The sequence below is a fragment of the Ostrinia furnacalis genome, unplaced genomic scaffold (genome assembly GCF_004193835.3).
Source record: "Ostrinia furnacalis isolate ACB-3 unplaced genomic scaffold, ASM419383v2 OfSCF7602, whole genome shotgun sequence".
Lineage (NCBI taxonomy): Eukaryota > Metazoa > Arthropoda > Insecta > Lepidoptera > Crambidae > Ostrinia > Ostrinia furnacalis.
The window spans coordinates 308,381-336,324 of NW_021137841.1; the positions used below are offsets into that span (position 1 = coordinate 308,381).

The 27,944-nt window shown below is 44.0% G+C and overlaps 2 protein-coding genes across 2 annotated transcripts in view; both read right to left on the minus strand.

Moving 5' to 3' along the window:
* The window catches only part of LOC114365543 (uncharacterized), a 55,314-nt gene extending 41,150 nt beyond the window's left edge, over positions 1–14,164 (minus strand). The window contains exons 1-4 of the mRNA XM_028322146.1: positions 13,846–14,164; positions 11,349–11,549; positions 9,051–9,210; positions 2,281–2,494 (exon numbers count right to left, since the gene is read on the minus strand). Of these exons, the coding sequence (XP_028177947.1) occupies positions 2,281–2,494; positions 9,051–9,210; positions 11,349–11,549; positions 13,846–14,164 (894 nt within the window). The remainder of the gene's footprint in view (positions 1–2,280; positions 2,495–9,050; positions 9,211–11,348; positions 11,550–13,845) is intronic.
* Positions 14,165–14,659: 495 nt separating this feature from the next.
* On the minus strand, positions 14,660–26,292 carry Vps53 (vacuolar protein sorting 53; the record flags this gene model as incomplete). Its single annotated transcript, XM_028322137.1, has 8 exons — positions 14,660–15,997; positions 17,757–17,940; positions 18,489–18,621; positions 20,336–20,500; positions 21,853–21,929; positions 22,485–22,608; positions 24,662–24,829; positions 26,157–26,292. Coding segments are annotated over 8 exons (1,777 nt in total), but the record flags the coding sequence as incomplete, so codon positions are not given.
* Between the last annotated feature and the right edge of the window lie 1,652 nt (positions 26,293–27,944).

A 27,944-nucleotide genomic window follows, 5' to 3' on the forward strand; every position in this document is an offset into this window, starting at 1 on the left:
TATTAGGTACCTTTGCAATTTCAAACGTGTTCATCACTATGGGAAACTATTGTATTAAAATAATATTATATCGTGTAAATGTCCAAGAATAAATTGAAGACGTAATCGGAAATAAGGAGGAAAAGAAAACCTTGCTTAGTATCTAAAATAAACACTATAAATATACTAAACAATTGACCCAAAATACCAAAAAAAAAAAAACACACAAAAACAAACTGCCCAAAAAATACACTGCAACGACCAAAGCTCGATATACAAACCAAAAATTACACACAAATTAAAATTACGAAAACAAAGCCACACTACGCAAAGATGGTGAAAGAAAATAAGCCCCTTTGGTGACAAGAAATAAAATAAAAGTATAATCACATTGTCTTCGTTCCTATTTCTGACAACAGTCAGGAGTAGACAAAATGACAGTTGTGACAGATTCAATTTCGTAAAATTACTCAGCGATCACGAAATGAAGAATGTTCACTAATTTTGTTATTTAGCTTTCTGTATTCTCTGTTAAAAATAAAAAATACACGTGAAAGAATTATTTCGATACGTCAATTAGTTTCCAAGATATTGAATTTTAAAAGTGCGGGCGGCGGCCGGCCCGCCATTTTATGCGCGTGACGTCATATTACAACGACTGGCTCATATTTGTATGGGTGGAATCTTGCAAACTGAATTAAGACCCACTTCCAGGCAACCGATTAAGCTGAAATTTCGCAAACACATGTGATTTGGATGACCATGCAATATTATGATGACATGGAGCTGATCTGATGATGGAGCTGGAAGGTGGCCATAGGAACTCTATAATAAAACGACTTAAATGCATCGAGTTTGGGCTCGTTCGTTTTGTATTGATGAGTATTTTAATTCTATATAGTAATCGGGGTCTAATGATGGAGCTGGAAGGTAATTCGCAATAAAACGACACAATCGCATCAAGTTTGGGTTTGGTTCAATTTTAATTTCTGTGATGGGTCTGGGTGTTAATATGTATAATAAGTTTGTATTTACAAAAAAAAAATATTTAAGTATGTTTATATCCGTTTTCTAGTGAGCGGACGCTGTGAATGTACGTCACACGGGGTCACGTGACCGTCGGCGGGACTCAATATTTAAGCGAACTTTGAATGCCTATAAAATCATAACTACTGGGTATTTTTGAATGAAATAAAAACTAATGTATTTGTAAATGTAAAAGCTTAACTGTAACATAGGTTTCAAGTGATTTTGCATACCTAGTAACATTCTCAATTGAATCTGTTACTTGTTTGTCTAGGGTGCAGGCTAACCTTAACATATAAACGAGTCACTCACCAGTCATCACGCATGATATGAGGCAATGTGAATATACTTTTAAAACAATATTTAAATGAACTCAAAATCTGGTGACAAGAAAGCAGAGGAAAGAACGTCATGATTAATTTTTGCACATCGATAGTAATGCCATAAGTCTATCCTATCGACAAAATATCAATAGAATGGCGCAATTCTTTTAATAAAGGCAACACTATTATTATCATGGATAGAATCTTATCTATGTCATTTTAACCATTAATGTCGTTCGTTTAATTTCAGCTAAAGTCCGGTCGCCGAGCACGTAGAATTTCTTCCAATGACCCCAAGCTACCCATTCATATCGCTCGCGGGTAATTATATTGCTGTCGCGACTGTACGTGTGCCGAAATTCTATGTGCTCGACGACCGGACTGTTGGTAGGAGGTATATACTACGAGTATGTAAACAGACACAACGTTCTTTCTCATTTCAAAGCAGATGATAGAAATGTCAGGGTGTCGAAAACTGGAACGTAGACAAATCACTCGTGCGGTGGACAGACAACTGTGAGACATCGAGGCCTTGCTAGACTAAACAGACACATTGTGGGGTGAGGTAGACAGGTGATCCTTTGGTTACACACTACCCTACCTACTTATGTTGCTGCAATGGTTCAATGGGGTTCATAAAATAGAGACTAATTGGGAATATTGAGATAGCAACATTTACGTCGTAACTTCTAGTATTGTAAAGCACAAAGCACAGACTGAGAACCCGGGTTTATCAAGAAAATATTTGTCTGGAAGAATGTGAAACCCCATATTTCATCTTTCTACTAAATTGTCGGACTGAACATCATCTGTCAGGTTAATTATTTGCAAAAGTTACAGACCCACATCTGTTTACGCGGCATCAAAAGCTTAACCATCAAAAAGACCAAAGGACCACCCCAAAATACCATCTAAGTGCCCTAAAAACCGTGCAAGAGAAACTTCCGACAACCTGGAATGAGACCTGGTCCTGAACGCTGTAGTAGAAGTTGGAGGCGTCGATGACGTCGATGATAGGCACCACCACCGCCCGAGGGTCGTCCTTGGTCCGCTGGAGCAGCGGCCGCAGCCAGTCCGGCTGGCCTTCGCAATGGGAGTCCAGGAACACCAGGACATCTCCGACGGCGTAGCGTGCACCGGCGAGGCGGGCGCGAGTCAGCCCCACGCTGTGGATATACTGGCTCTCAAAGGGATTCTCTAGTCCTGAATACTCCTGATATGGCGAGGTGCTTTCTTCATAGAAAGCAACCTGGACTTCATAGTCCAGTTTTCATGGGTAGCGCTTACTTAGTAGAAACGAAAATAAGTGTAACATTGCTGACTATAAAAGAAGATCTTGAGCAAGGATTTGTTCAGCTTAAAATTTGTATAAGGTGCAACTTTCAGTACTTTTTCAGCACGAGCTTTGGACGTTCTTTGATCATAACTCCTACGCTTCACGACACCCTATGCTATGGACAATAAAGTTGCTTTCTAGGACACGGTCCATGCTGCATATTCGTTGAATTTACTCCGCAAAATAAGACAATTTTCAGGTGTTCTGGTAACATCAATGAGAATGGCGAGAGATGGGTCGTCCTTGGTGCGCAGCAGTGGCCGCAAGGTGCAATTTCTAGCATTTTTCCAACACGAGCTATGGACGTTCTTTGGCAACTCCTACGCCTAATGACACCCCATGGACAACTAGGTTGCTTTGCTTCCTAGGACATTGTCCAAGTCGCAACTATACGCTGATATAAGATCCCTTCTCAAGCTGAATATTTTTTTCCTCTAGTTGTTTTCGTGACATCAATGATTTGACGAGAGATGACGATTTTTTGACATCACAGTAATGGAATGGTAATGCCCACGCAAACTATTTACACTAGTCTAACTATGACTCTTCACACTAAAAATACCCCAATTTTGTAACTACTCTCAAATTGAGTACCTACTTACACTCAAACTATAGTACTTTTATTACCAAAATCTACCCGTTGGCTATACTCGTAGAATTTAAATATCTATGTTGCCCACTGCCCAGTGTAACAACTGACCAAATAACAACACTGATACCTAAACTAGGTATAATACAACTATCATACAAATACCCAAATCGACAACTCCCAAATAAATCTAAATTCTGAACTATGCTCCCAAAATACAATTTGACCAGCTTCTAAATTGTGTAACTCAACATCTCAACAACTCACTGTGTGAATGCGCACTAAGATTAGTGCGCATTCACACAGTGAGCGGTCCGTTTCACAGGTTCGTTTATCGTATGTAGTTTTATTCGGCGATGGCGTATTTACGAACGAGTTCACACACAAAACCTTAGGCCAGGTTTCCACCAAGCCAAAGCCGGCGCGGAGCGGAACTGTGCGGAGCGGAGACGAGAAGTGGAAGTAATGAAATCTGATTAGTTATTGAACACACTTCTCTGCTCCGCTCCCCTTTGGTGCGGTATGTTACCTCCAGTAGCTATAGATCGTTTCATCCACAAAGACGCGCCCCACCCATGTTTGGTCTCGGTCGCGCGGGGAGCGGGGAGTTTGATCCGAGCAATCCGAGCGGCATTATTGTAGTGTGCGTGTGCACTCATGGATGATTTATCGCGTACCGATAATACTCAAACATTAGCGGAAGAATAGTGGGGCGCGTCTTCGTGGATGAAACGATCTATAGTAGTAGTCTATAAAAACGATCCTGTAAATACGGACTTTCTGTGTGAACATGCCCTAAATCCCTCTCAGTTTGACACATACGACATCCAAACATAAGTCTACCCATTTTTATTGCAAAACAGCACCCGTTACAACTGTATAAGACACAATAAGGGACAGCTCATCCCAAAAAAAAAGATACAATAATGTTCGCTTGATGCGCAGTCTTCTGTAAGGTATCTTTTTTTCTTGGCTTTCGCGGTTTGCGTTTAGACTCAACGGTAAGTATCATATTGAAAGGGATCGTAATGAATAGATGTAGGGTTGCACAATCAGGCCGGATCACCTCAAACTCGACCGCGCTGCCCGCGTTATTGTACTCAAGTGTGTCGGGCTCCAGCATATCAATAAGCGGTGTCACAACCGCTGTCCTGTTGTCCTTGATCCGTTGCAGCAGCGGCCGCAGCCAGTCCCAGTCTCCTTCGCAGTGCGAGTCGAGGAAGACCAGCACGTCGCCGGTAGCGGCACGGCTGCCGGCCACGCGGGCGCGGGTCAGCCCTATTCTAACCCGAAGAGAAGTGAGTTGAGTACTATCTACAACTGACATCCTCACCTCGCCTATGGTTCTACCTGCCTACGAACCGAATCATTCGGTTGTTCTCCCAAGGGTGAGCGTGTAAATGAAACTAATCTGTTCTGGTGGAACTATAACGTCCTAACTTTGTATGGCACTGTCAATTCGCGAATCAGTTCTGAGAAAAGCACCTAAGCAAGGGCGTAGACTCTACGCCGTAGAGAATGTGTCACGCGATTGCAGAAAGAGTGCAACGATCATGCCATAAATAGCAACGTAAACGCTCGTTATAAACAACGCCATCACGACCGTCACAAGAAGATTTTCCGAAGAGTTTGCAAGTTTAGTCCTCCGCGCAAGCTGTAAGATAGGACTATCCAAAACACATAATTTCGTATAGTTAAGACGGTCTTCTTATCAATGCGCCATATGTGAAAGAACTACACGGGTACGTGCCAAATAGATTGCTCTACACAATTCTTGACAACATATTGGCCGGTGCTCAGAAGAAGTGACGGAAGAAGTTCAGTTAATCTTCCTTGATCCGTTGCAGCAGCGGCCGCAGCCAGTCCCAGTCTCCTTCGCAGTGCGAGTCGAGGAAGACCAGCACGTCGCCGGTAGCGGCACGGCTGCCGGCCACGCGGGCGCGGGTCAGCCCTATTCTAACCCAAAGAGAAGTCAGTTGAGTACTATCTACAATGAATTATATGGATATCCTTATACCACCCTTGGTTCCTGATCCCTGCTACACAGGAGTTGCAGCGGTGGGAACGTGAGGTAGAAATAGTCCCGTACACTTGGTTCTAGATCTAGAGGAATACACAGGCGCGGGTCAGCCCTAGTCTAGCCTAGAAGAAAGTGAATACTATTTACAACTGATCTCCTCATTCTACCCTTGGATCTAGAGGAAGACCAGCATGTCGCCGGTAGCTGACCGGCTGCCGGCCACGCGGTCGCGGGTCAGCCCTATTCTAACCCGAAGAGAAGTGAGTTGAGTACTATTTACAACTGATATCCTCACCTCGTCTATGGTTCTACCTGCCTACGAACCGAATCATTCGGTTGTTCTCCCAAGGGTGAGCGTGTAAATGAAACTAATCTGTTCTGGTGGAACTATAACGTCCTAACTTTGTATGGCACTGTCAATTCGCGAATCAGTTCTGAGAAAAGCACCTAAGCAAGGGCGTAGACTCTACGCCGTAGAGAATGTGTCACGCGATTGCAGAAAGAGTGCAACGATCATGCCATAAATAGCAACGTAAACGCTCGTTATAAACAACGCCATCACGATCGTCACAAGAAGATTTTCCTGGAAGAGTCTTCAAGTTTAGTCCTCCGCGCAAGCTGTAAGATAGGACTATCCAAAACACATAATTTCGTATAGTTAAGACGGTCTTCTTATCAATGCGCCATATGTAGTGAGAACTACACGGGTACGTGCCAAATAGATTGCTCTAAACAATTCTTGACAACATATTGGCCGGTGCTCAGAAGAAGTGACGGAAGAAGCTCAGAAAATCTTCCTTGATGCGTTGCAGCAGCGGCCGCAGCCAGTCCCAGTCTCCTTCGCAGTGCGAGTCGAGGAAGACTAGCACGTCACCGGTAGCGGCCCGGCTGCCGGCCACGCGGGCGCGGGTCAGCCCTATTCTAACCCGAAGAGAAGTGAGTTGAGTACTATCTACAACTGATATCCTCACCTCGCCTATGGTTCTACCTGCCTACGAACCGAATCATTCGGGTGTTCTCCCAAGGGTGAGCGTGTAAATGAAACTAATCTGTTCTGGTGGACCTATAACGTCCTAACTTTGTATGGCACTGTCAATTCGCGAATCAGTTCTGAGAAAAGCACCTAAGCAAAGGCAGAGACTCTACGCCGTAGAAGACGTGTCACGTAAACGCAACGCAATAGCAACGTAAACGCTCGTTATAAACAACGCCATCACGGCCGTCACAAGATTTTCCTGGAAGAGTTTACAAGTTTAGTCCTCCGCGATCGCTGTAAGATAGGACTATCCAAAACACATAATTTCGTATAGTTAAGACGGTCTTCTTATCAATGCGCCATATGTAGTGGTAACTACACGGGTACGTGCCAAATAGATTGCTATATTGGCCGGTGCTCAGAAAAAGTGACGGAAGAAGTTCAGTAAATTTTCCTTGATGCGTTGCAGCAGCGGCCGCAGCCAGTCCCAGTCTCCTTCGCAGTGCGAGTCGAGGAAGACTAGCACGTCACCGGTAGCGGCACGGCTGCCGGCCACGCGGGCGCGGGTCAGCCCTATTCTAACCCGAAGAGAAGTCAGTTGAGTACTATCTACAACTGCTATCCTCACTTCGCCTATGGTTCTACCTGCCTACGAACCGAATCATTCGGTTGTTCTCCCAAAGGTGAGCGTGTAAATGAAACTAATCTGTTCTGGTGGACCTATAAAGTCCTAACTTTGTATGGCACTGTCAATTCGCGAATCAGTTCTGAGAAAAGCACCTAAGCAAGGGCGTAGTTTCTACGCCGTAGAGAATGTGTCACGCGATTGCAGAAAGAGTGCAACGATCATGCCATAAATAGCAACGTAAACGCTCGTTATAAACAACGCCATCACGGCCGTAACAACATTTTCCTGGAAGAATTTACAAGTTTAGTCCTCCGCGCACGCTGTATGATAGGACTATCCAAAACACATAATTTCGTATAGTTAAGTGACGGTCTTCTTATCAATGTGCCCTATGTAGTGGTAACTACACGGGTACGTGCCAAATAGATTGCTATATTGGCCGGTGCTCAGAAGAAGTGACGGAAGAAGTTCAGTAAATCTTTCTTGATGCGTTGAAACAGCGGCCGCAGCCAGTTCCAGTCTCCTTCGCAGTGCGAGTCGAGGAAGACCACCACGTCGCCGGTAGCGGCCCGGCTGCCGGCCACGCGGGCGCGGGTCAGCCCTATTCTAACCCGAAGAGAAGTGAGTTGAGTACTATCTACAACTGATATCCTCACTTCGCCTATGGTTCTACCTGCCTACGAACCTAATCATTCGGTTGTTCTCCCAAGGGTGAGCGTGTAAATGAAACTAATCTGTTCTGGTGGACCTATAACGTCCTAACTTTGTATGGCACTGTCAATTCGCGAATCAGTTCAGAGAAAAGCACCTAAGCAAGGGCATAGACTCTACGCCGTAGAGGATGTGTCACGCGATTGCAGCAAGAGTGCAACGATCATAACATAAATAGCAACGTAAACGCTCGTTATAAACAACGCCATCACGATCGTCACAAGAAGATTTTCCTGGAAGAGTTTTCAAGTTTAGTCCTGCGCGCACGCTGTAAGATAGGACTATCCAAAACACATAATTTCGTATAGTTAAGACGGTCTTCTTATCAATGTGCCCTATGTAGTGGTAACTACACGGGTACGTGCCAAATAGATTCCTCTACACAATTCTTGACAACATATTGGCTGGTGCTCAGAAGAAGTGACGGAAGAAGTTCAGTAAATTTTCCTTGATGCGTTGCAGCAGCGGCCGCAGCCAGTCCCAGTCTCCTTCGCAGTGCGAGTCGAGGAAGACCAGCACGTCGCCGGTGGCTGACCGGCTGCCGGCCACGCGGGCGCGGGTCAGCCCTATTCTAACCCGAAGAGAAGTGAGTTGAGTACTATCTACAATGGATATCCTCATACCACCCTTGGTTCCTGATCCCTGCTACACAGGAGTTGCAGCGGTGGGAACGTAAGGTGGGAATAGTCCCGTACACTTGGTTCTAGATCTAGAGGAATACACAGGCGCGGGTCAGCCCTAGTCTAGCCTAGAAGAAAGTAAGTTGAGTACTATTTACAACTGATCTCCTCATTCTGCCCTTGGATCTAGAGGAAGACCAGCATGTCACCGGTAGCTGACCGGCTGCCGGCCACGCGGGCGCGGGTCAGCCCTATTCTTGCCCGTGGAGAAGTAAGATTCTTTGAGAACCATCCATGTGTGCTATTGTCTACTTATAAACCTGGTCTCGTCATTTCGATCATAGTTCTACCTGCCTAGCGGTTTAGGAGCCGAAACTTGAGAGAGCGCGTAAATCAAACTAATCTTCAACAGTTCTGAAGGTCCTATACGTCTAGATGATGTATAGCACTGAAGATTCGCGAGTCCGTTTTATGACACGCAATGACGCAGAGGAGTCACTATGATATCGCATCAAAAGTCCACCGATCAAGCCGTGGATATACCGCTATGGTGCGCCACCAGAAGCCCACTACTGGACTAGCAGTAACCTCAGTAACAGCTTCTGTAGCCAAAATGGCGGCTTGTGAAGTTAAATATCATCCAACCAAAAAACTATACCTATGTGGGTAAAGTATAAAGGGGGTAGTTCATTCTTGGGGAACTAAAGTTACTGAGCTTCTTTAGCCACTTCTTCCAAGCACCAACTGATATGTCGCCACGAAGTGGTGTAGAGCAAGCTATATGGGACGTACAAATCAATAATTTAAATTTAAAATACGCCAGCGAATAAAGCCAAACTCACCGGTCCGGCAGCCGCAGTATCCTGATGAGGTCGGGCGGCAGCCGCGTGCGCACGTAGTGACTGAGCTTGCCTTTGAGCTCGGGCAGCGTCGAGTTGTCGTCTACGAGGATGATCTCCTTTAGGTACACGAAGGGCGAGGACGGGTCTTGGCCGGGGTAGCCTGGGGAGAGAGGCTAATTTTAGACTATCAATGACTCCGTGTTTTATGCAAGGGTAGCTTGGTGATATCAGGCTAGTGTTAGGCCTGATTTCCACCAAGGCGGAGCGGAGCAGAAAAGTGTTTTGAATAACCAATCAGATTTCAATATTTCTACATCTCTTCTCCGCAAAGCTCCGCGCCGCCTCTGTCAAATTTTATAGAAAATATACAGCCCGACACTTCTTCGCTCGCTCCGGTCCGCTTTGGTGGAAGACAGGCCTTACAGATTATTATAACCCATATTGTGCAAATAAAGACTATGATTTGATTTGAAAGGCGCCATGTGCAAATGTAATATCATTTTGTGAATTTATTCACCAGATTAACTGATTATTACAGGTTTAGATCAAGTTAACTGTCAGAGAAATATTTTGGGTCTTGTAGGACCCGTAGACCCGCTGGGTAGAACAGGATAACCGTGGAGGACATCTTCGTTCTGCTGTCTAGTATGTACCCAAAACGCTGTCCAATCAGCGTCAATGTACACCTTGCCTCACGTACACCTTGCCTCACAATGTCATCTATATGTAAATGTAGAAGGGTCATGTTGTTAAAAGAGGTTCACTTACCCAACGTCATATAGGCCAGTAGAATTAAACACAAAAATTGATTAAATCGGAAATAATTCCTACAAAAGATTTTTTTGCTTTGATGGCTTCATTGGTTGCCCATTAAGACTCTCCTAAGTTTTCGACTTCGACGGAGTTGTGCTTAAGTGGTGGGGGCCCCCGAAAGGGGCGTTTTTTCGGTTTTCCGGTTATACCGCGTAAAGGACTTACCCTATCGAAAAGTGGTCTTCATGACGGTTAAAGGGCACTTAATCCTGCATTAAATAAGACCAAATTCATATGTTTTGGACAAACCGTTCTCGCGCTAAAGTTCGGCAAAGTAGAAAATATACGTATAATTAATGACCCTCTCCACGTCCAATGGCTTGTTACCCACATGCTTCCAAGCCTTGTAAAGGGTCGCCTTAACCAGTGTAACCCTAACAAGGCTCACGAGTTTGATTCGCTTATCCTTGTTCGTCCCAGCCGTTCCTTAACTGCGGTTGCTGCACCTCTTCCTGGCACTCTGTTAGGTAGCCTTGTTGTTTACTAAATTCAAATTAACTTATTTGCATTAATTGAACGTAACTGAAATTGGATGTTTATTAAAGTAATGTATAATAGATATTAAAAAAAAAAAGAGAGTGAGACGTATGAGTACAATAATTAAGTCGGTGTTATCGCGGTATAGCAGTCTTTTCCATACTTCTATTACAATAATTAACCTTACATTTACTTGACAAAAACTTTCATTAAAATTTATTAACAAGGAAGGGATGTAGTGTTTGTATCTACGTACTAGATAGATACAATACGCTGTCTCACGTACACAAGTGATAGGCAGTCACGTGACGTCGTTACGAGTGGGACGAGTCAGTCGTACGGCAGACGCCGGCGAGTACGGACGTGCCGCAGTGAGACGCTTGGTGTGACGGTGAGCCAGTGTGCACATTTACACTTTCCATAAAGTTGGCATGTTGAAACCACGGCCGGTCGCGGCGAGCACTGTTGACCACGCTCCACAACGTCCGGACCACGACGGAATACGGCTCATTGTGGAAGATGAGGATCACTGNCCGCGAGCACTGTTGACCACGCTCCACAACGTCCGGACCACGACGGAATACGGCTCATTGTGGAAGATGAGGATCACTGATGCTGATGGTAGCTACACAAAACTTGCCGTCGTCTCTCAGACAGCGAATAGGAAAGCCTTTGTACCAGCCAGTAGCATGGTCAGGCAGCTAAGAGGCTGGTCATTTTATGCAAAAAGGTTCACTCACCTAGCGTCATAGTCCTCCCTGTGTTCCTTTCCATAAAGTTGGCATGTTGAAACCACGGCCGGTCGCGGCGAGCACTGTTGACCACGCTCCATATAGTCCGGACCACGACGGAATACGGCTCATTGTGGAAGATGAGGATCACTGATACTGATGGCAGCTCCACAAAACTCCCTATCGTCTCTCAGAGACTGAATAGGAAAGCCTTTGTACCAGCCACTTGGACAGACAGCTAAGAGGCTGGTCATTTTATGCAAAACGGTTCACTCACCTAGCGTCATAGTCCTCCCAGTGTTCCTTTCCATAAAGTTGGCATGTTGAAACCACGGCCGATCGCGGCGGGCACTGTTCACGACGCTCCATAGAGTCCGGACCACGACGGAGTACGGCTCATTGTGGAAGATGAGGATCACTGATGCTGATGGTAGCTCCGCATCGTATAGCACGCGATGGCACGCTGGGTTACGGTAATCTGTAAGGGAGTGGTGATTTAGATCTGGTTCAGATTACGCGTTTTTAGTCGCGTGATTGTATTGATTGTGGATATAATGTATAAACCTCTAGTACCTCACTATTGCGCGAGTAAATACGACATCTGGACAGGCTCTTAGGCCTTCAGACAAACGTGATACCCGCGCGGTTTCTGGTGGTTCTCATAGGCGAGACACTCGAGGCGGTAACCGTGCGGTTATGTTTTGATGCAAATGTATGAGATTATCGCTGTCTGAACTAGGTCTTAGTTCGATTTCGCACAACGTCCAATCCGAATCCGTGAAAATACGATCCACAGTAGGTAGTTGTAGAACTAATTTGTAAAGTTTACGCATAAATCCGATTTGATTCCTTTGATTTCACTATTTACCTACTTTTCTAGATCCGTAAATTGACGGATTCAGATCCGACGTAGTGCGGAATCGCTTTGAGGTTTGATTTTACCACCCGCCTGGTTTCGATATTAATTTTATCGCTGTAGATTCAGTAGAGTACATATTCACGAACGAGAGCCGAGAACCGAACAATGCGCGACTAAGGTACTATGTTGAAAATTGAAATTGAAAATTATTTTGTTGGGGTTTTGATACGCTTTTTCAATTTTACCCTCAAATTATTAATCGTGAAAATACTTCATAATTTCGGATTCATTAGTAATAATCATTGAAGAATGAAACGAGATTATAGGAGTTATTTTTCGACCACAATTTGGCACTTATGGACATCTTTATTTACCTACCTACTTACTTTAAAAATGCAATTTTTGTCAAAATCTACCCTTCTTTCAGGCTTCATCATACGCTACATTCTCGGTGAACGATCGGCTATCGCCAGTTCATTACCTCGGCAAATAATAGGCTAATGCCGTGTACCATTCGCCACACGCACGGTGCGCGGGCGCAAACTGTGCGTGAAACGAGCCATTACAATGTACGGATGTGACTTCTTATGTGGCTGTAATAGATGCGATTTTACAACTAAAATATGGAGCTGTGTGTGGTTGACTGTACTATTTGCATCTCATACAGTCTACTGCATGTGAGACTATTAATTTTTGTTGCAAAGTAAAGAAAGATGCTTTTATATTCTGTCGTCCCAACCTTCCTGTTTTTCAGTATTTGGTTTGATAATACACAAGATATAGTCAGGATACAGGACACTATGTCAGACACCAATTCATTTAGGATTCAGCAGATTTTTACGCTTGATAGATCCATCAAGTAAACAAGACAACGCTAATCAACTAAAGCAAGTACCTAAATTTCTATGTGAAAATGCCACAAAACTTACATAAAACACTGAAAGAATTTATAGTGAACCTATCACTATTTAAGGTAAGTATGTCTGTAACACCTGTTTCACAATAAATAAACTATTTTTATAGCCTTTGTGGCAAGTGCTACACCCCTAACTACATTGCATCGCCCAATTATTCAGCCTAAAAATTCCTTATTGGATTGTTTCAATTTATAGTGCTTATCTAACACCAACAAGTTACTAATGAGCATTAACAATGTTATTATTACTTGTTACCTAGTTTACCAAATAAGTAATATTGACCTAAATTAATATGTAGCATATTTTCATGTCATTGGAACTCATATTTGTTTAGGTGTGCTGCTGTAATTGCGTCAATGGCATTTATAGAACCTAGAAAACGCAAATATAATTAATATTATGGCCTCATAAAGTGTGGCAAGGTTGTGCTTGTGACGATGAAGAACAAATTCTGAACTGATACTCAATGCTTAAATAAGTAGGAAAAACATTGTACTATTTGAATAAGTAAAGAAAATACAGGATGTTGATGTATTTGGGTACCAGAATCTGGACTTTTACTGTTTATGAATAATGTTTGGTATTTATAAACTTTGTTTGGTTAAAGGACATTCAACCCAACCTAACAAGACTTTTTTGAGTAGTGTTGTGGGGTACAGCTTACAAAATTGCTTGTTTTATTTTATTGGGAATAACAAACAATGCACAACACCCTAACTTGGATCTGAATTGTTTCAATAGTATGTTTTAATAGGTAAATTGTTTATCATTCACCTGCTAAAACCAGTATGCCTATCTACATTATAAAAGCTATAAAAAAACAAAACAAAACATTTCTACATCTTAACTTCGACGTTATAAATTCTACCTACTTTGAATTTAATACAAAACTGCCCAGCGGCCAATTACAAATACAATGATGTTAGCGATAAACCCGGTAGTTATTACGACTCGTATTAACCACTTCTTCATTAATTATCAGCATAAAAAACACATACCTTTCAAAGTTCTGTTATACGCTATGCGCTCGCTCAGATGCACGTTTATAGCCAGTTTCTTCTCTGATTCTTCACCCAGGATCTTGTCGTCACCCATGAGGTGGGACGCCACACCACCTTCTCCAAGACCTGGTATAATCCTGGCCTCGTCTTCCAGGATTTGACGCTCATATTCTTCTTCGAGAGGATCTGAGAACTGCGCGCGAGCGGATCGCTTCCCGCCTCGCCATTGTTCGAATAAAGCTAATATAGATACTACTAACACTAATATTAAGCATATCTTCGCCGCATGATAGCACTTTCTCACTGGAAAATGCATTATTTAGTTTCACCGGCAACACATCGGCGCACGGCGACGAGCGGTCAACAACTGACTTTGACATTTCGTCGCCATGTTTGTTTTGTTTACAGCCGAAGTTTTTCAAACAGGAAAGGCGAAAGTATACATAACATTCAGCCTTATCAGGTGGAGGAAGTGTTTTTTTTGGCGGCCATTATTGTTGGGATTCGCGTTTTTGTGAATGAAAATACCTATTTTTTAGAAATTCTAAGACTTAAGCACAATAAACGGTGATCTTTGAACTTCAAGGGAACGCTGTTAACAGATAATTTTCGTTTATCGAAAAGATTATAACACGTATTTTAGCCCTACTCACTCACTATTCCAGAAGCCAGCTTGATGCTTCTTTAACTCGTTACTTCTTGTTTAAAATGTTGGTATTTAATAGTGCATTATGGGTAAAGGGTAGTGCACTCATCACTGCTTCTCTTAGGCAGGTCACAGGGTCAATAAAAACGGGGTCAACAATTTTTGAATTGCAGCATTTATTCACAAAAGTATAAATAAGTGATTTATTGCACTAGCTAGCTAAATAATACAACACATACTTATAAGATAATGAGACAATAAAATTTTTCGGAATGTAAATTTTTAAGTACAGCGACATAATTTCAAGGAAAGTCATTACTAATTTTAATAAATAGGAGGAAGAAATATAGCACCCGATAAGCTTCCATATCATATCATACACACGCTCACGACTGTCAATTTGTGTAATTTACAGAGGTGTGCCTGTAGATTTACTAAATTATCAATAATATTAGCTATGTTAAAAGTTACATGGGACTGGGAGTGTCCAAAGAAGACCACACCCAACTACTGTGTTGCCAGGAATTAAGACTAAAAATACTCAAACAGCGAAGAAAAAAATACAATGGACAGTACACAACTTTGAAGCCTCTTAACAGACTCAATTAGCCCGTGACATAAAAAAAGTAGTAAATAATTCACTTTCAATGAGTCCGTTAGTCAAGTCGAATGTCATCGCAAAGTTATCGAATCCAAGTTTAATTTTAGCCAAGTTACTTGGCAGCGTCACTCTGAACTCTCGCCGTTTCTTTATACAGGGCGTCCCAGGCCGCCTGCTGTGTTTTGGACAACTTCGCGCCTTTCATATCTAGAACTTTATGGAACTCTGCGATGGTAGATTCCGGCAATAATTGCACAAATTGAGCCACGAACCCTTCTCGATTCCCGTCTAAAGGCGCCATGACTAGCTTCAGAATCATTTCAGCTTTCGTCATCAGTTTGATCACAACTTTGGTATACATCGCAGGCGCAGGCCGCTTCACTTCTGACCCAATAGATGGCAGCTCTAGCAACGCCGTTTTCAACATATGCGTATCTAACAACAACTGTTCAGAACCAACTGTGGAAATAGGCTTGCATTTGTAAATGTTTTGTATAAACTTTGGGATGAAAGAGTTGGCGAAACGGATGCAGAATTGCGTGAAGTACTTTCGGGAGGATGCTAAGTTGTCTCGGAGGTTCGGGACGGTGTTTTTGAGGTGCATGATGATTTGGGTGACGTAGGAACTCTGGTCGCCGACGTTGTCGAAGTTTAGCCAGGATATCTTCGTCATGGCCTGTAGGGCTGGCTCGCAGGCTAATTCCAGGTCTTGGACGAGCATCTGGATGCAGTTGTTGATCATTTTATGGAATAGGTCTTGTTCTGGCGTGAGGTCTATCTTGTCTGCGAGACCTGGAGCGACTTTTTCTTTTAGCTTCTGTTCCAGATGGATGGTGGTTTCGAGACAGTATTCCGATGTTGTGATGACACTTGTGATTTTCGCTAACTCTTGTTTTGTGTACCTGGGGAAAGAAATGTTTTCTTAGATTTCATTGGTGGGAAATAGAAAGAAACATTTATTGCCATGGACATCACAGAAGACAAAAGATGTAATTAATAGAAAAAAAAGCAAATAAGACATAGGTGACATAAAACATACAATGAAAGTGAGAGTAAACTGAGCAGTGCCACCCTGTCGCACAGCGATGTCCATCGCAATGGGACCCCACTCAGCATATGCCGTGGCCCCCGGTGAGGGAGGCCACGACGCTGGTTTTCAGTGTGCCCCATGCCGAGTGGGTTACGGACACTAACCTATACTGCATAAAAAAAAAAAAAAAAAAAATACAATATACAATAAACATAAGAAATAGACATACTAAGAAGTGACGAATTGTAAATTCTTCTATTGTTACAAGGTTCTCAAGGTTGGATACGAGGCTAGAGGCATTAAATCTAGGGTTAGGGTTCCCCCCGTTGTTTTCCTACTCACTTAGCGTTCCCCCCATTGTCCTCCTATCCTACTCACCTAGTGTGCACCTATCTTCTGATTAATTTCGTTGCGGGTCCAATGACAGTTTAACTTTCCCCCGGGACAAACTTGACCTTCACTGGTTGGGTTTTTGTGGCGGTCAAGCTGTAGATCCTGGCTACACAGGAGTTGCAGTGGTGGGAACGAGAGGTGGGAATAGTGCCGTCACCTATTGTCCCCCCTGTTGTGCCTTTACTCGCCTTGTATTTCCCCTGTTGTCCCTCTATTCAGCTAGTGTTCCCCTACAGTCCCCCTATTCACCTAATATGCAGAAAATAGGCCTCCCCCAATGTTTCCAGATTGGCCTCCTGTAACACAGCACGTTCCCTGTCACACAGCACGCTCCCTGTCACACTGCACGCTGCCTGTCACACAGCACGCTGTCTGTTACATAGCATGTTCCCTGTCACACAGCACGCTCCCTGTCACACAGTACGCTCTCATGTCACACTGCACGCTGCCTGTCACACTGCACGCTGCCTGTCACACAGCACGCTGTCTGTTACATAGCATGTTCCCTGTCACACAGCACGTTCCCTGTCACACAGCACGCTCCCTGTCACACTGCACGCTGCCTGTCACACAGCACGCTACCTGTTACATAGCACGTTCCTTGTCACACAGCACTCTCCCTGTAACACTGCACGTTCCCTGTCACACTGCACGCTGCCTGTCAGTTTGGTGTCCTGGCTTGATTCCCCATGTGGTGTCAGTTTTGCGTGCTATATGCTATTATGTTCGTGGCCACTTCAACTTGCTAATCCTAAACTTTTAGTTCATTAACGGATCTTCTCACCTAGTGTTTCCTCCGTTACTCCCTGAATCGGCTTTCAGCAGTGTCTGCAGGTTGGACACCAGGGACAGGCCGGGAGTGGAGGCACACGGGAGCGCCGCCTGGAGTACCGAGGAGCTAGTACTCGCTTAATGTTCTACAACTTACCTGTTTTGCATTCTGTCACTTTGGCAACGTTATTGTTATCCAACATTCTGTGCATGTCGTGGAACCTTTAATTAAGGCAACACCTTAGCTTAATTTATTTATAAGGATACTGTGAATGTATGGTGTATGTTTTGTTGGTTGTCCTTAAATAAATAAATAAATACCTGTGTCCCCTAGTTGTCCCCATACTCACCTAGTGCCCCCCAGTTGTCCCCCTACTCACTCAGTGTCCCCCCTCCTCACTCAGTGTCCCCCTCCTCACTCAGTGTCCCCTCTTACTTAACTAGTGTCCCCTGTTGTCACTACTCACCTCGTATTCCCCCCGTTGCTCCCCGAATCATCCTTCAGCAGTGTCTGCAGGTTGGACACCAGACTAGGAACGTTGGGTCCCAGGGCAGCTAGGGACAGGCCGGGAGTGGAGGCCCGCGGGAGCGCCGCCTGGAGGACTGACGAGGCATACTCGCGCAGGTACTTTTGGAACACCGTCGCCAGTTCTGGGGATGATGAATAATAAATGAGAAAACTTTATTAAAAAAATATTTGACAACTTTTAAGCTACCAGAAAACCGATTAAGTGTCCAATTTTCTGTAAAATTTGACGTCATGAGATGTTAAGTGTCAAATCATCATCATCAACAGCCCTTTACAGTCCACTGTTTTGCCATAATCCCCACGCTTGGCAGGCGGGTTGAAGATCGCAGTTTAAGATTGATGTTTTTCAGAGAGCGCTGCTGCCCGTTCTCTGTTGATGTGATGTGTAGTAGGGTCGCCACTTACGACACCCGCTGGAAGAGTTGGGGTTGGCGACAAGTGTATTCTACTCTGCCGTCACCACGGCTTGTCACGTTGAACGGCACACAAATGTCAAATAAGTCGGTCTTTTTGTGACCACAGTTACACCCGTATTCACAAACGATACTTGCTTAAGTGAAGCAGCAAATCGAACGCACAGCGTTGAATAGAGCTCTGTGATTGGTTCGTGTGTCACCCTGTGCGCACTGTGAGACCTCATAGTAATGTTTGTGAATACGGTGTAGTGTACCGAGCATGGGCTCCCCGGTGGTGAGCCGCGCGCACTGCACGAGGCACTTCTTGTAGAACAGGAACAGCTCGCCGCACGACGCGATCACAGCGCCAGAGCCGCACCCCGCGCCTACTTCTGACGAGCGGGCGTCCTGGGAACACAATAAACTGTTGTTATGCTTCAACCACACCAAGGCGATCTGAGGGCCTAGTGTGAGTTTTTATCAAACGCGCTCACCAGTGAGCGCGTCAAATAATGACATTAAATGTATGACGGATTGTACAGCGCCCCTAGCGGGAAACGGTCAAAAACTTAAAGGACATCATCCATTTTGGTCCAAAATCAAAAGTGCCGGCCAACAAAAAAAAGTGCTGTATTCTGACAGAATACGTCTGCCTTAGCATTTCGGCCGTTTGGTGTAGTGGTTCGAAACGGACTACTATTCCGGAGGTACCGGGTTCGATTCCCGCACAGTACAAACATTTGTGTGCATGAACATATTTGTTTGTATTGGACTGGGTGTTTTCTATGTATAATAAGTATGTATTTACAAAAAAAAAGTATTTAAGTATGTTTATATCCGTTGTCTAGTACCCATAGTACAAGCTTTGCTTAGTTTGGGACTAGAAGCGCAGTGTAAAATGTCTATTGTCTAAGGATATTTATATTTATTTATATTTGTTACTATGACACCAAAGCTGTAGCACCACTGTGCGTCGTAGTATTTGAGATCAAAGTCAGTCGTTTCATATATTTTTAGAACTCAAATACTACGATGCACAGTGGTGCTACAGCTTTGGTGCCATAGTAATAAATGCTAAGGCGGACGTATTCTATCAGAATACAGCACTTTTATTTTTTGGCCGGCACTTTTGATTTTGGACCAAAATGGATGATGTCCTTTAAGTTTTTGAACGTTTCCCGCTAGGGGCGCTGTACAATCCGTCATACATTTAATGTCATTTTTTGACGCGCTCACTGGTGAGTGCGTTTGATAAAAACTCACACTAGGCCCTCGGATCGCCATCACCGGCACGATCATGGCGTGATCAAAGGCCAATGATAGTTCGCGTGAACTGTCATAGGTCGTGCGACCTGTCATTGGCCTTTGATCTCTCCACGCGTTGGTGTTCTTAAAGCTTTACACACTCTCGTTGTCACAGTTCACACGCTCGATGTCTCGCTACAAACGTTTGATATTAGGGTATACACTCTCGTTGTCACGGTACACATGCTCGATGTCACGCTACACATAGACGCAATCCCTGTCCCTGTCACACTTCACTTTCGATGTCACACTTCACTTTCACACTGTACCCGCTGTCACTCTGTAAATGTTGCCTGTCACACAGCACGATCCGTCACGCTATGTGACACAGCACGCTCCCTGTAACACATTCACGTGCACGAAGCGGTCCATAAAAGATCGTCACGCATTCCGTGCCATACTATTATAATCATCTGTCACAGTATGGACACTGCCTTTGGTTTGTCACACCTTACACGCTCCCTTTCACTCTTTAAATGTTCCCTGTCACACTACACGCGCCCTGTAACAGAGTTACCTCTACAAATCGGTCCATAAATGATATGTGTATATACACAGTCTGGATGCAAACTTACGAACAACGAGAGGTACGGCTCGAAGCATTCCCCGATGGAGCGCACCCACGGTGACGTCAAACATTTCATGTCACGAAGATATTTATCAGTAACAGTATTGACATTCTCTGTCACGCTATACACGCTCCCTGTCACTCTGAACACGTTTCCACCCATACCGCGCGATCCCTGTCACACTAAACGCTCCTTGTCACTCTGAATATGTTTCCTGTCACACTGCACGCTCCCTGTAACACACTTACCTGTACAAATCGGTCCATAAATGATCGTAAATTTGCGTCCAAACTGTGTATGTACAACGAGAGATACGGCTCGAAGCATTCGCCGATGGAGCGCACCCACGGTGACGTCACGCCCGTCTCCGGCAAGTCACCCGCTTCTGAGGGCGTTTCGGACTCTGGGAATGCCTGGAAGATAATGAGGTTAAAAATATTTTATCATATTGCTTGTACGATCTTTGAACGTACAATTTATTTAGGTTGTTTATGTCAGCAATACGCGCCGACCGCGGCGCGGTGGCATCAACTTACAGCAAACTTTATTTCGATATTTCATTGATTTTACATTTAGTGTTTATTCGGTCACCAAACCAACCTAGTCCAGTCATTATAGTAGTTCACCTCGGAATTCGAGATACCCAGCTGTAAGTCTGTAAATACGTGTATATTGACACCCTAAAAGTTGTCTCAAAACCTACATATGGTAGGGTGTAAGCAACTATTAAATTTCAAGGTCAACGGTCACAAAAATCGGTTTTTTGCGCTTTTTTTAGAAATATCTCATTTCCTGTGGGTTTTTTGCTATTTGTATTTATTATCAATATTGTAGAATACTAAATTCTCTACAAATTTTGTTTAAAACTTTTTTTATACGGTGAACCGTTTTCGAGATAGAGGGCGGAGAGCGCGCGGTCACTGCATCACTTCAGGTCTACTTAAGCGGTTTAGATTTTTCATACAAAAGGATTTTCCCGCTAATTCCTGTGGGAATTTCGGGAATTCCTTGTTGTAACTAAGCTTTGAGTTTACTAAGGTACCTACATGAGAATTTAGTATTCTACAATATTGATAATAAATACAAATAGCAAAAAACCCATAGGAAATGAGATATTTCCAAAAAAAGCGCAAAAAACCGATTTTTGTGACCTTTGACCTTAAAATTTAATAGTTGCTTACACCCTACCATATGTAGGTTTTGAGACAACTTTTAGGGTGTCAATATACAAGTATTTACAGACTTACAGCTGGGTATCTCTAATTCCGAGATTCTTACCTAATTTAAGCTTAAATGACTGGACTAACCACGCGTAACCACTCATACCTTTTCACCATTTCGCACCATTTTAACCTAAGTAGTTTAGACCTTGTAATAGTGTTAGCTATTGCAATAAACTCTTTGTCATAGCAACCAGTGACTTTCCATCCACCATTCCTTTCTTTGAATGTGCGTACCGTACATTGCTCTTGATCACAATCTCACCCAGAGTGCAGAAAAAAAAATTTAAGCATTAGGTGATAAAAAGGCATAGTCAATTGACGTACTTTTTATATGCTGATGATGCGATTCTCATTACAAGCCAAACAAACCTAGATTTTGTAAAATAAAACTTTTGATTGGTGATTTAAGCTCATAGCAGACTTATCAAGTCGGAAAAGGATTTCGAGGCGAGGCGTTCACGTTACTGTGCGGATAACTGTGCGTTGCAGTATGCAGTTTCATACAAACAGATTGGTAATTATGCGACGTCCTTTATACTCACGTCTTTTGCATCCGGGTCGAAAGTACTCTGCTTGTCCAGTGCGCTCGGGTCTATGTTTTCAGCACCCAAATCGGTACCTGAAAATACACTAATTTTTCCAATCATGTATACAAATATATTGACGCCACTGTAGCACTTCCTCTCGTCTCTAATTTGAAGGCGTCTTTAGGATAAAATACAGACTATTTAATATTCTAAACTATTATGTTGCATTTTTTTACCATAAAATTATCACTTCACGAGATTTTCTCTGAGAAACTCGGACACTTATAGTCTGGTCGCACACTCACTGCGGCCGCCCGTTGCATAGTCGCGACAGCAATATAATTGCGCGCGAGCGATAAGGATGGGTAGCTCGGGGTCATTGGACGAAATGGTACGTGCTCGGCGATCGTACTTTAGTGTAGTTTGTCGGACTGACTGTACCACTGACGAAAATGTGCAAATGCGGGTGGGTGAAGAAAATTAATCGCGCCAGAGTAGACGACGATGCATCTCTTCAGTCTGCCCGCGACCATGACTCGTGCAACCGAATTGAAACGTCGGGAGGGTATTTACCGTTTAAAAAGATTTTGTTGCAAAAATCCCGTAACGTGATTTTAACAGATTATTTGTCTATTTGATGAGCTCACCAGTAAACCTCTTATGCAGCAGCAGCTCGAAGTTATACGTCTTCTGCACAGCATACAGAAGCAGCTTGACGTCTAACTCATTGCGCCGCGCTGCGAGGATATTGCTCAGTTCCGTTTTCGTGATCTAAGGAGAAATAAAATAAAAATAATTATCTTGATCACCATCAGTTTGCAAGTACTAATTTAAGAAAATAAGATGTTTTTGGTTTTGATCAGGTCATCAGGTGAGATTTGAGATGCAAGCTAAGAACTTTCTTATTGTGGATAATAGAACAATCCTTTCTGTGTCAAACTATACACACTATTATGCTATATACGATCCCTGTCACATTATACACGTCCTGTCACATATTACACGTTCGCAGTCACCCTGTACACACCTTGTCACACTACAAGTTCTCTGTCACACTGCACGTTCCCTGTCACACTGCAAGTTCCATGTCACACTGCACGTTCTCTGTCACACTGCACGTTCTCTGTCACACTGCACGTTTCCTGTCACATTACACGCCACCTACGTGCGTCCCAAATATAACTCGCTTCACCTCGCATTTAGCTGTTATAGCCTGACCAGGAACATAAAATCCCTGGCATAGAGGCGCTTCAATTGCATTTGATAGTGCAACACTGAGTACAATCGACATGTGTTAAATTAATAGGCTAAATTTATGTATCAGGATTCAGGATTACGGGCTAATTTGATATTTTCATAAATGAACGAAAAATATTATTAAAGGTTACCTGGTTTAAATAAATTAAATGAAACCATCAATCGAGCTAGTAGGATTTATTTTATTATTCATCAATAATCAAATTCAGAACTTGAATATTCAACTGCAATGTCTGCTCATGAACGCTTCAAACTCGGTACTTCTTTCCCAATTCCATAAAATTCAAAACTTAGAAAGTATCAAAAAACTTTAAAATGGGTAGTTGAAACAGACTACAGCTAATTTTCATAGTGGACTGTACTATACGATAAACATGTCAGTCAATTTGACAAACTTTGTCGGAAACATTATTCAATGAAAATATTGTCCGAACCCTTAGTATTTCTCTTCGACAAATACATTAACACATCGTGAACCACTTTTCTTTCACGACTATAAAAATATTTTAGCAATTTAATTCACAAAATCAATTGCACACATTTAAAATAAAGTTTGTTTACACTTTGACAACAATAGACTGACATGCAAGGTGACATGCCAATGAAGTTTTCAGTTACTGTTGCCATTAAAAGAAATTAGTACCATTAGTTTTCCGCAACATGGCGAGGGTTTTTATGTTCCTGGTCAGGCTATACATACCTATTTGTGGCATATCAACAGACTAGCTTTCCGCCCGCGGCTTCGCCTGCGTGGAATTTTGTCTGTCACAGAAAAACTTTATCGCGCGGGTCCCTGTTTCAAAAACTGAGATAAAAACTATCCCATGTCCTTTCCCGGGACTCAAACTATCTCTATGCCAAATTTAATCAAAATCGGTTCAGTGGTTTAGGCGTGAAAGCAAGACAGACAGACAGAGTTACTTTCGCTATTAGGCAGGCGGGAACACGGCGCAAAGTGAGTCCTCAGCTCGAGTGCGACCACCGACACTACCCGCGCACCATACATCGGGGAACCAGACGCAGGTTAGCGTACCATCCCTATATTGTCGACGTTCCACCAGCTCGCACTAAGCGTTCCGATGACTCTTTTATAATGCGAACAGCTAGGGACTGGAATTCGCTGCCTGCTACTGTCTTTTCCGGAGACTATAATCCGGGCCTTTTCAAGGCGAGAGTGAATAGGCACTTACAGGGCAAATATGTACCATCCTAGACTGCATCCCACTTAACATCAGGTGCGATTGTGGTCAAATAACTGCTCATAAGAAGGCTCAAGGTCACCCTAAGGGCGATGGAGCGGGCCATGCTTGGAGTTTCCCTGCGTGATCGAATCAGAAATGAGGAGATCCGCAGGAGAACCAAAGTGACCGACATAGCTCGCAGAATTGCTAAAATCAAGTGGCAGTGGGCGGGGCACATATCTCGTAGAGACGATGGCCGTTGGGGCAGAAAAGTTCTCGAGTGGCGACCACGGGCTGGAAGACGTAGCGTGGGCAGGCCTCCTACTAGGTGGACCGACGATCTGGTAAAGGTCGCGGGAACTGCCTTGTAATGCATAAAAAATAACCTTGCAGAACTGGTGCGCGATGCGCTCGCTAAGGCGCCAGGCGGGCGGGAACACGGCGCCAAGTGAGTCCTCGAAGGCCAGCAGGTGCCGCTTGAGCCACGCATAGCGCCGCTCGATGTGCGTCAGCCACGCGCACTCCTGCTCCGCCGAGAATAGGTGCTGGTACTCCTGCGGAGAGAGATAACGGAGATTACTTCTAAAGCCCGGTCTGTGAGCACGTAGAATTTTGTCCAATGACCCCAAGCTACCCATCCTTATCGCTCGCGCGTAATTATATTGCTGTCGCGACTGTGCGACTGACACCCGCAGTGAGTGTGTGAGCCCGATAGCAACATAATTACGCGCGAGTGATAAGGATGGGTAGCTTGGGGTCATTGGACAAAATTCTACGTGCTCACAGACCAGACTATACTCTACACGTGGTACAAACGAACTCCTCCTATGTTCCTCTGATTAATTTCGTTGCGGGTCCAATGACAGTTTAACTTTCCCCCGACACAAACTTGACCTTCACTGGTTGGGTTGTTGGCGGTCAAGCTGTAGATCCTGGCTACACAGGAGTTGCAGTGGTGGGAACGAGAGGTGGGAATAGTCCCGTACTCTACACGTGGCTGTCATAAGAAGCGGTTAAAGGCGGAGGTTCGCGCCGCGACAGACTGAAGACAGGTAAAAGTCGCGGTCTGCCGTCTCATGTTTGTTTCTTTCACGGCGCAAACCATCGCCTTATGGGACAAATATGAAAACATCAGGTCTCCACTACCTGTCTGGTCAGGGTGTAGAAACTTGCGTTAACCTTCGGTAAATAAGACATGGTAACACTCCTGCAGTGAAGAAGTGAACTGACGCTAGCTGTGCAAGCGTTCTTCTCACCCCCACCAAGTATAGTATCGTTCAGTTTTCTGGTGGAAACGGTTCAGGACCTGCGATACAATGAGGGCTATCGTTTTTATAATTAACAGTTGGCACCCTTGGCGATTGACAGGACCTTACTCTACAGTGGCGCCATCTTGATGAGTGCAAATGCGATAGTCCTCCAACCACTTTAGCGCTCACCAGTTGGTGCCACTGTCTTCGCTACTAGCAAGTGACAGGACCTTACTCTACAGTGGCGCCAACTGGTGAGCGCTAAAACGATAGCCCTCATCAAGCCATCAACACTACTTGAGTCCTATCCATTTCAGACAGTGGTTGTCCGGGTATGACGGAACAACTTCAACTGAAGCCCGCTTCTTCTTACCATCAGGTGAGATACAGGCCAAGAGCTACCTCGTCTACTATATAAAAATAAGTCGGGTTTTCCTCCCTGACGCTATAACTCCAGAACGCACGAACCGATTTCCACGGTTTTGCATTCGTTGGAAAGGTCTCGGGCTCCGTGAGGTTTATAGCAAAGAAAATTCGGGAAAAGGGGGTAAAACAGGATCCACGCGTACGAAGTCGTGGGCGGCCGCTAGTTGTGGATAAAAAAAACTCTTTTTTTGGCGTCTGGACATACCTGCAGCTGCACGCCGATGAACCACGTGAGAAGCTCGCGGCGCACGCGCGCGTCCAGCACGTCTAGCACGCCGCACGCCTCCGCCAATGTTCGCGTCGGCACCGTGCTCGCGCTGCCGCCTGCACGCGAATATGCTCTTTATTCACATCACAATGTAGTCTAAAAAAAGTCTCTAAAGTCCGGTCGCCGAGCAGATAGAATTCCGTCCAATGACCCCAAGCTACCCATCCTTATCGCTCACGCGTAATTATAAATTGCTGTCGCGCTCGCACACTCACTGCGGCCGCCCGTCGCACAGTCGCGACAGCAATATAATAATTACGCGCGAGCGATAAGGATGGGTAGCTTGGGATAATTGGACAAAATTCTACGTGCTCACAGACCAGGCATTAAAAAAGTCTTTGCCACTGACGACTAGGACTTGGTCCCAAAAAGGATCTTTAAAAAGTGGCGAAATCACTGTCAAGATTAGCCACATTATGAGTTGCTCAAAACATTGCTCCTGACAACTTTACCATCGCGAGTTAAAAGCGTACGTACAACGCCATCTAGTAGCGAGCAGTTCAAAACGTGTGTAACTGAATGCCACATTAGCAACTCTAAGTACGATGCCCATTGACCGGCGCGCATCGGAGCGCGTCCGAGCGCACTTACACGGCCGTAAAGAAAATAGTATTTTATTAACAGTTCTTAGGACTATATTTCACCGGGATACCATGGCGGCGCAACCAGTCGCCGCTACCAACAAAATGTATGCAGCTTTTTAAAGTAATAAAGTAATAAAGTCTTTATTGTATATGAACGAAGGTTGGCTTTGCGCAACCAAACGGACACCAGGTGAGTAACTCTCTATAGAGCTGTATACATTTTGTTGGTAGCCGGCGACTGGTTGCGCCGCCATGGTGTCCCGGTGAAATATAGCCCTTAGAGTCGTAATTGCTTAGAACTGCTTAACTGACATTTTGATCCGGACGAATGCGCGAGCATGCGTCGGAAGCCGGTCGGCTCCGAGCGTATTCCAGCGGATACGCGCGCATTTCACCGCATTTTAACGCTGCGCTGCGCGCCGACTCGCGCCGGTCAATGGGAATCCTGCTTTAGGCTTGATTTCTAACATTATTTCTGATGAACATGAAATAGGCAGTACGAGCACAGAATAATAATAAGTACTACGTACAGAAGTTTTACTTCGCGAAGGTATTTAAAAAAATGTATGCTCAATGTCATTAACAATATGGTGTAATTTAGCCTGTCTCAAGAGTCAAGCACCATTTTGTTGACAAACGTCAGTGATCGGCACTGCGCCGANGCATACCCAGCAGATTTTGGAAATTTTGAAGAAAAACTATCGTTTTCTAATGTCCATGTACTAATTACCATGTATTTATAATCACCGTTGTATGAAGTTATTACCTACATATGCATGCATTAAATTGCACTCACGATTAAATAACTACGATTATAAAATACCTAGACTTTGGCATTACAACTTTACGGACTTTTCTTCCAATCTAACATCAAAATTTTGAAAAGCTTTCATTAGAGTTACCTCGAAATAGATTCGATTTCATGACGAATGTTCAGCTTCAGTTGCTGCATGGTTGTTGGATTTTAGAGTGTATTTTAACCCCTAAGGTAACCCCACAAAAAGAAGTTAGCTGGAGTGAAATTGGGGCTTCCTGATGGCCAGGAGATGTCACCCCTGCGTGAAACATGTCTCGTACCAGATATGTATGTTTACTATTAACATCATTGATATTAACATGTTAAATCATAAATTAATTCTAA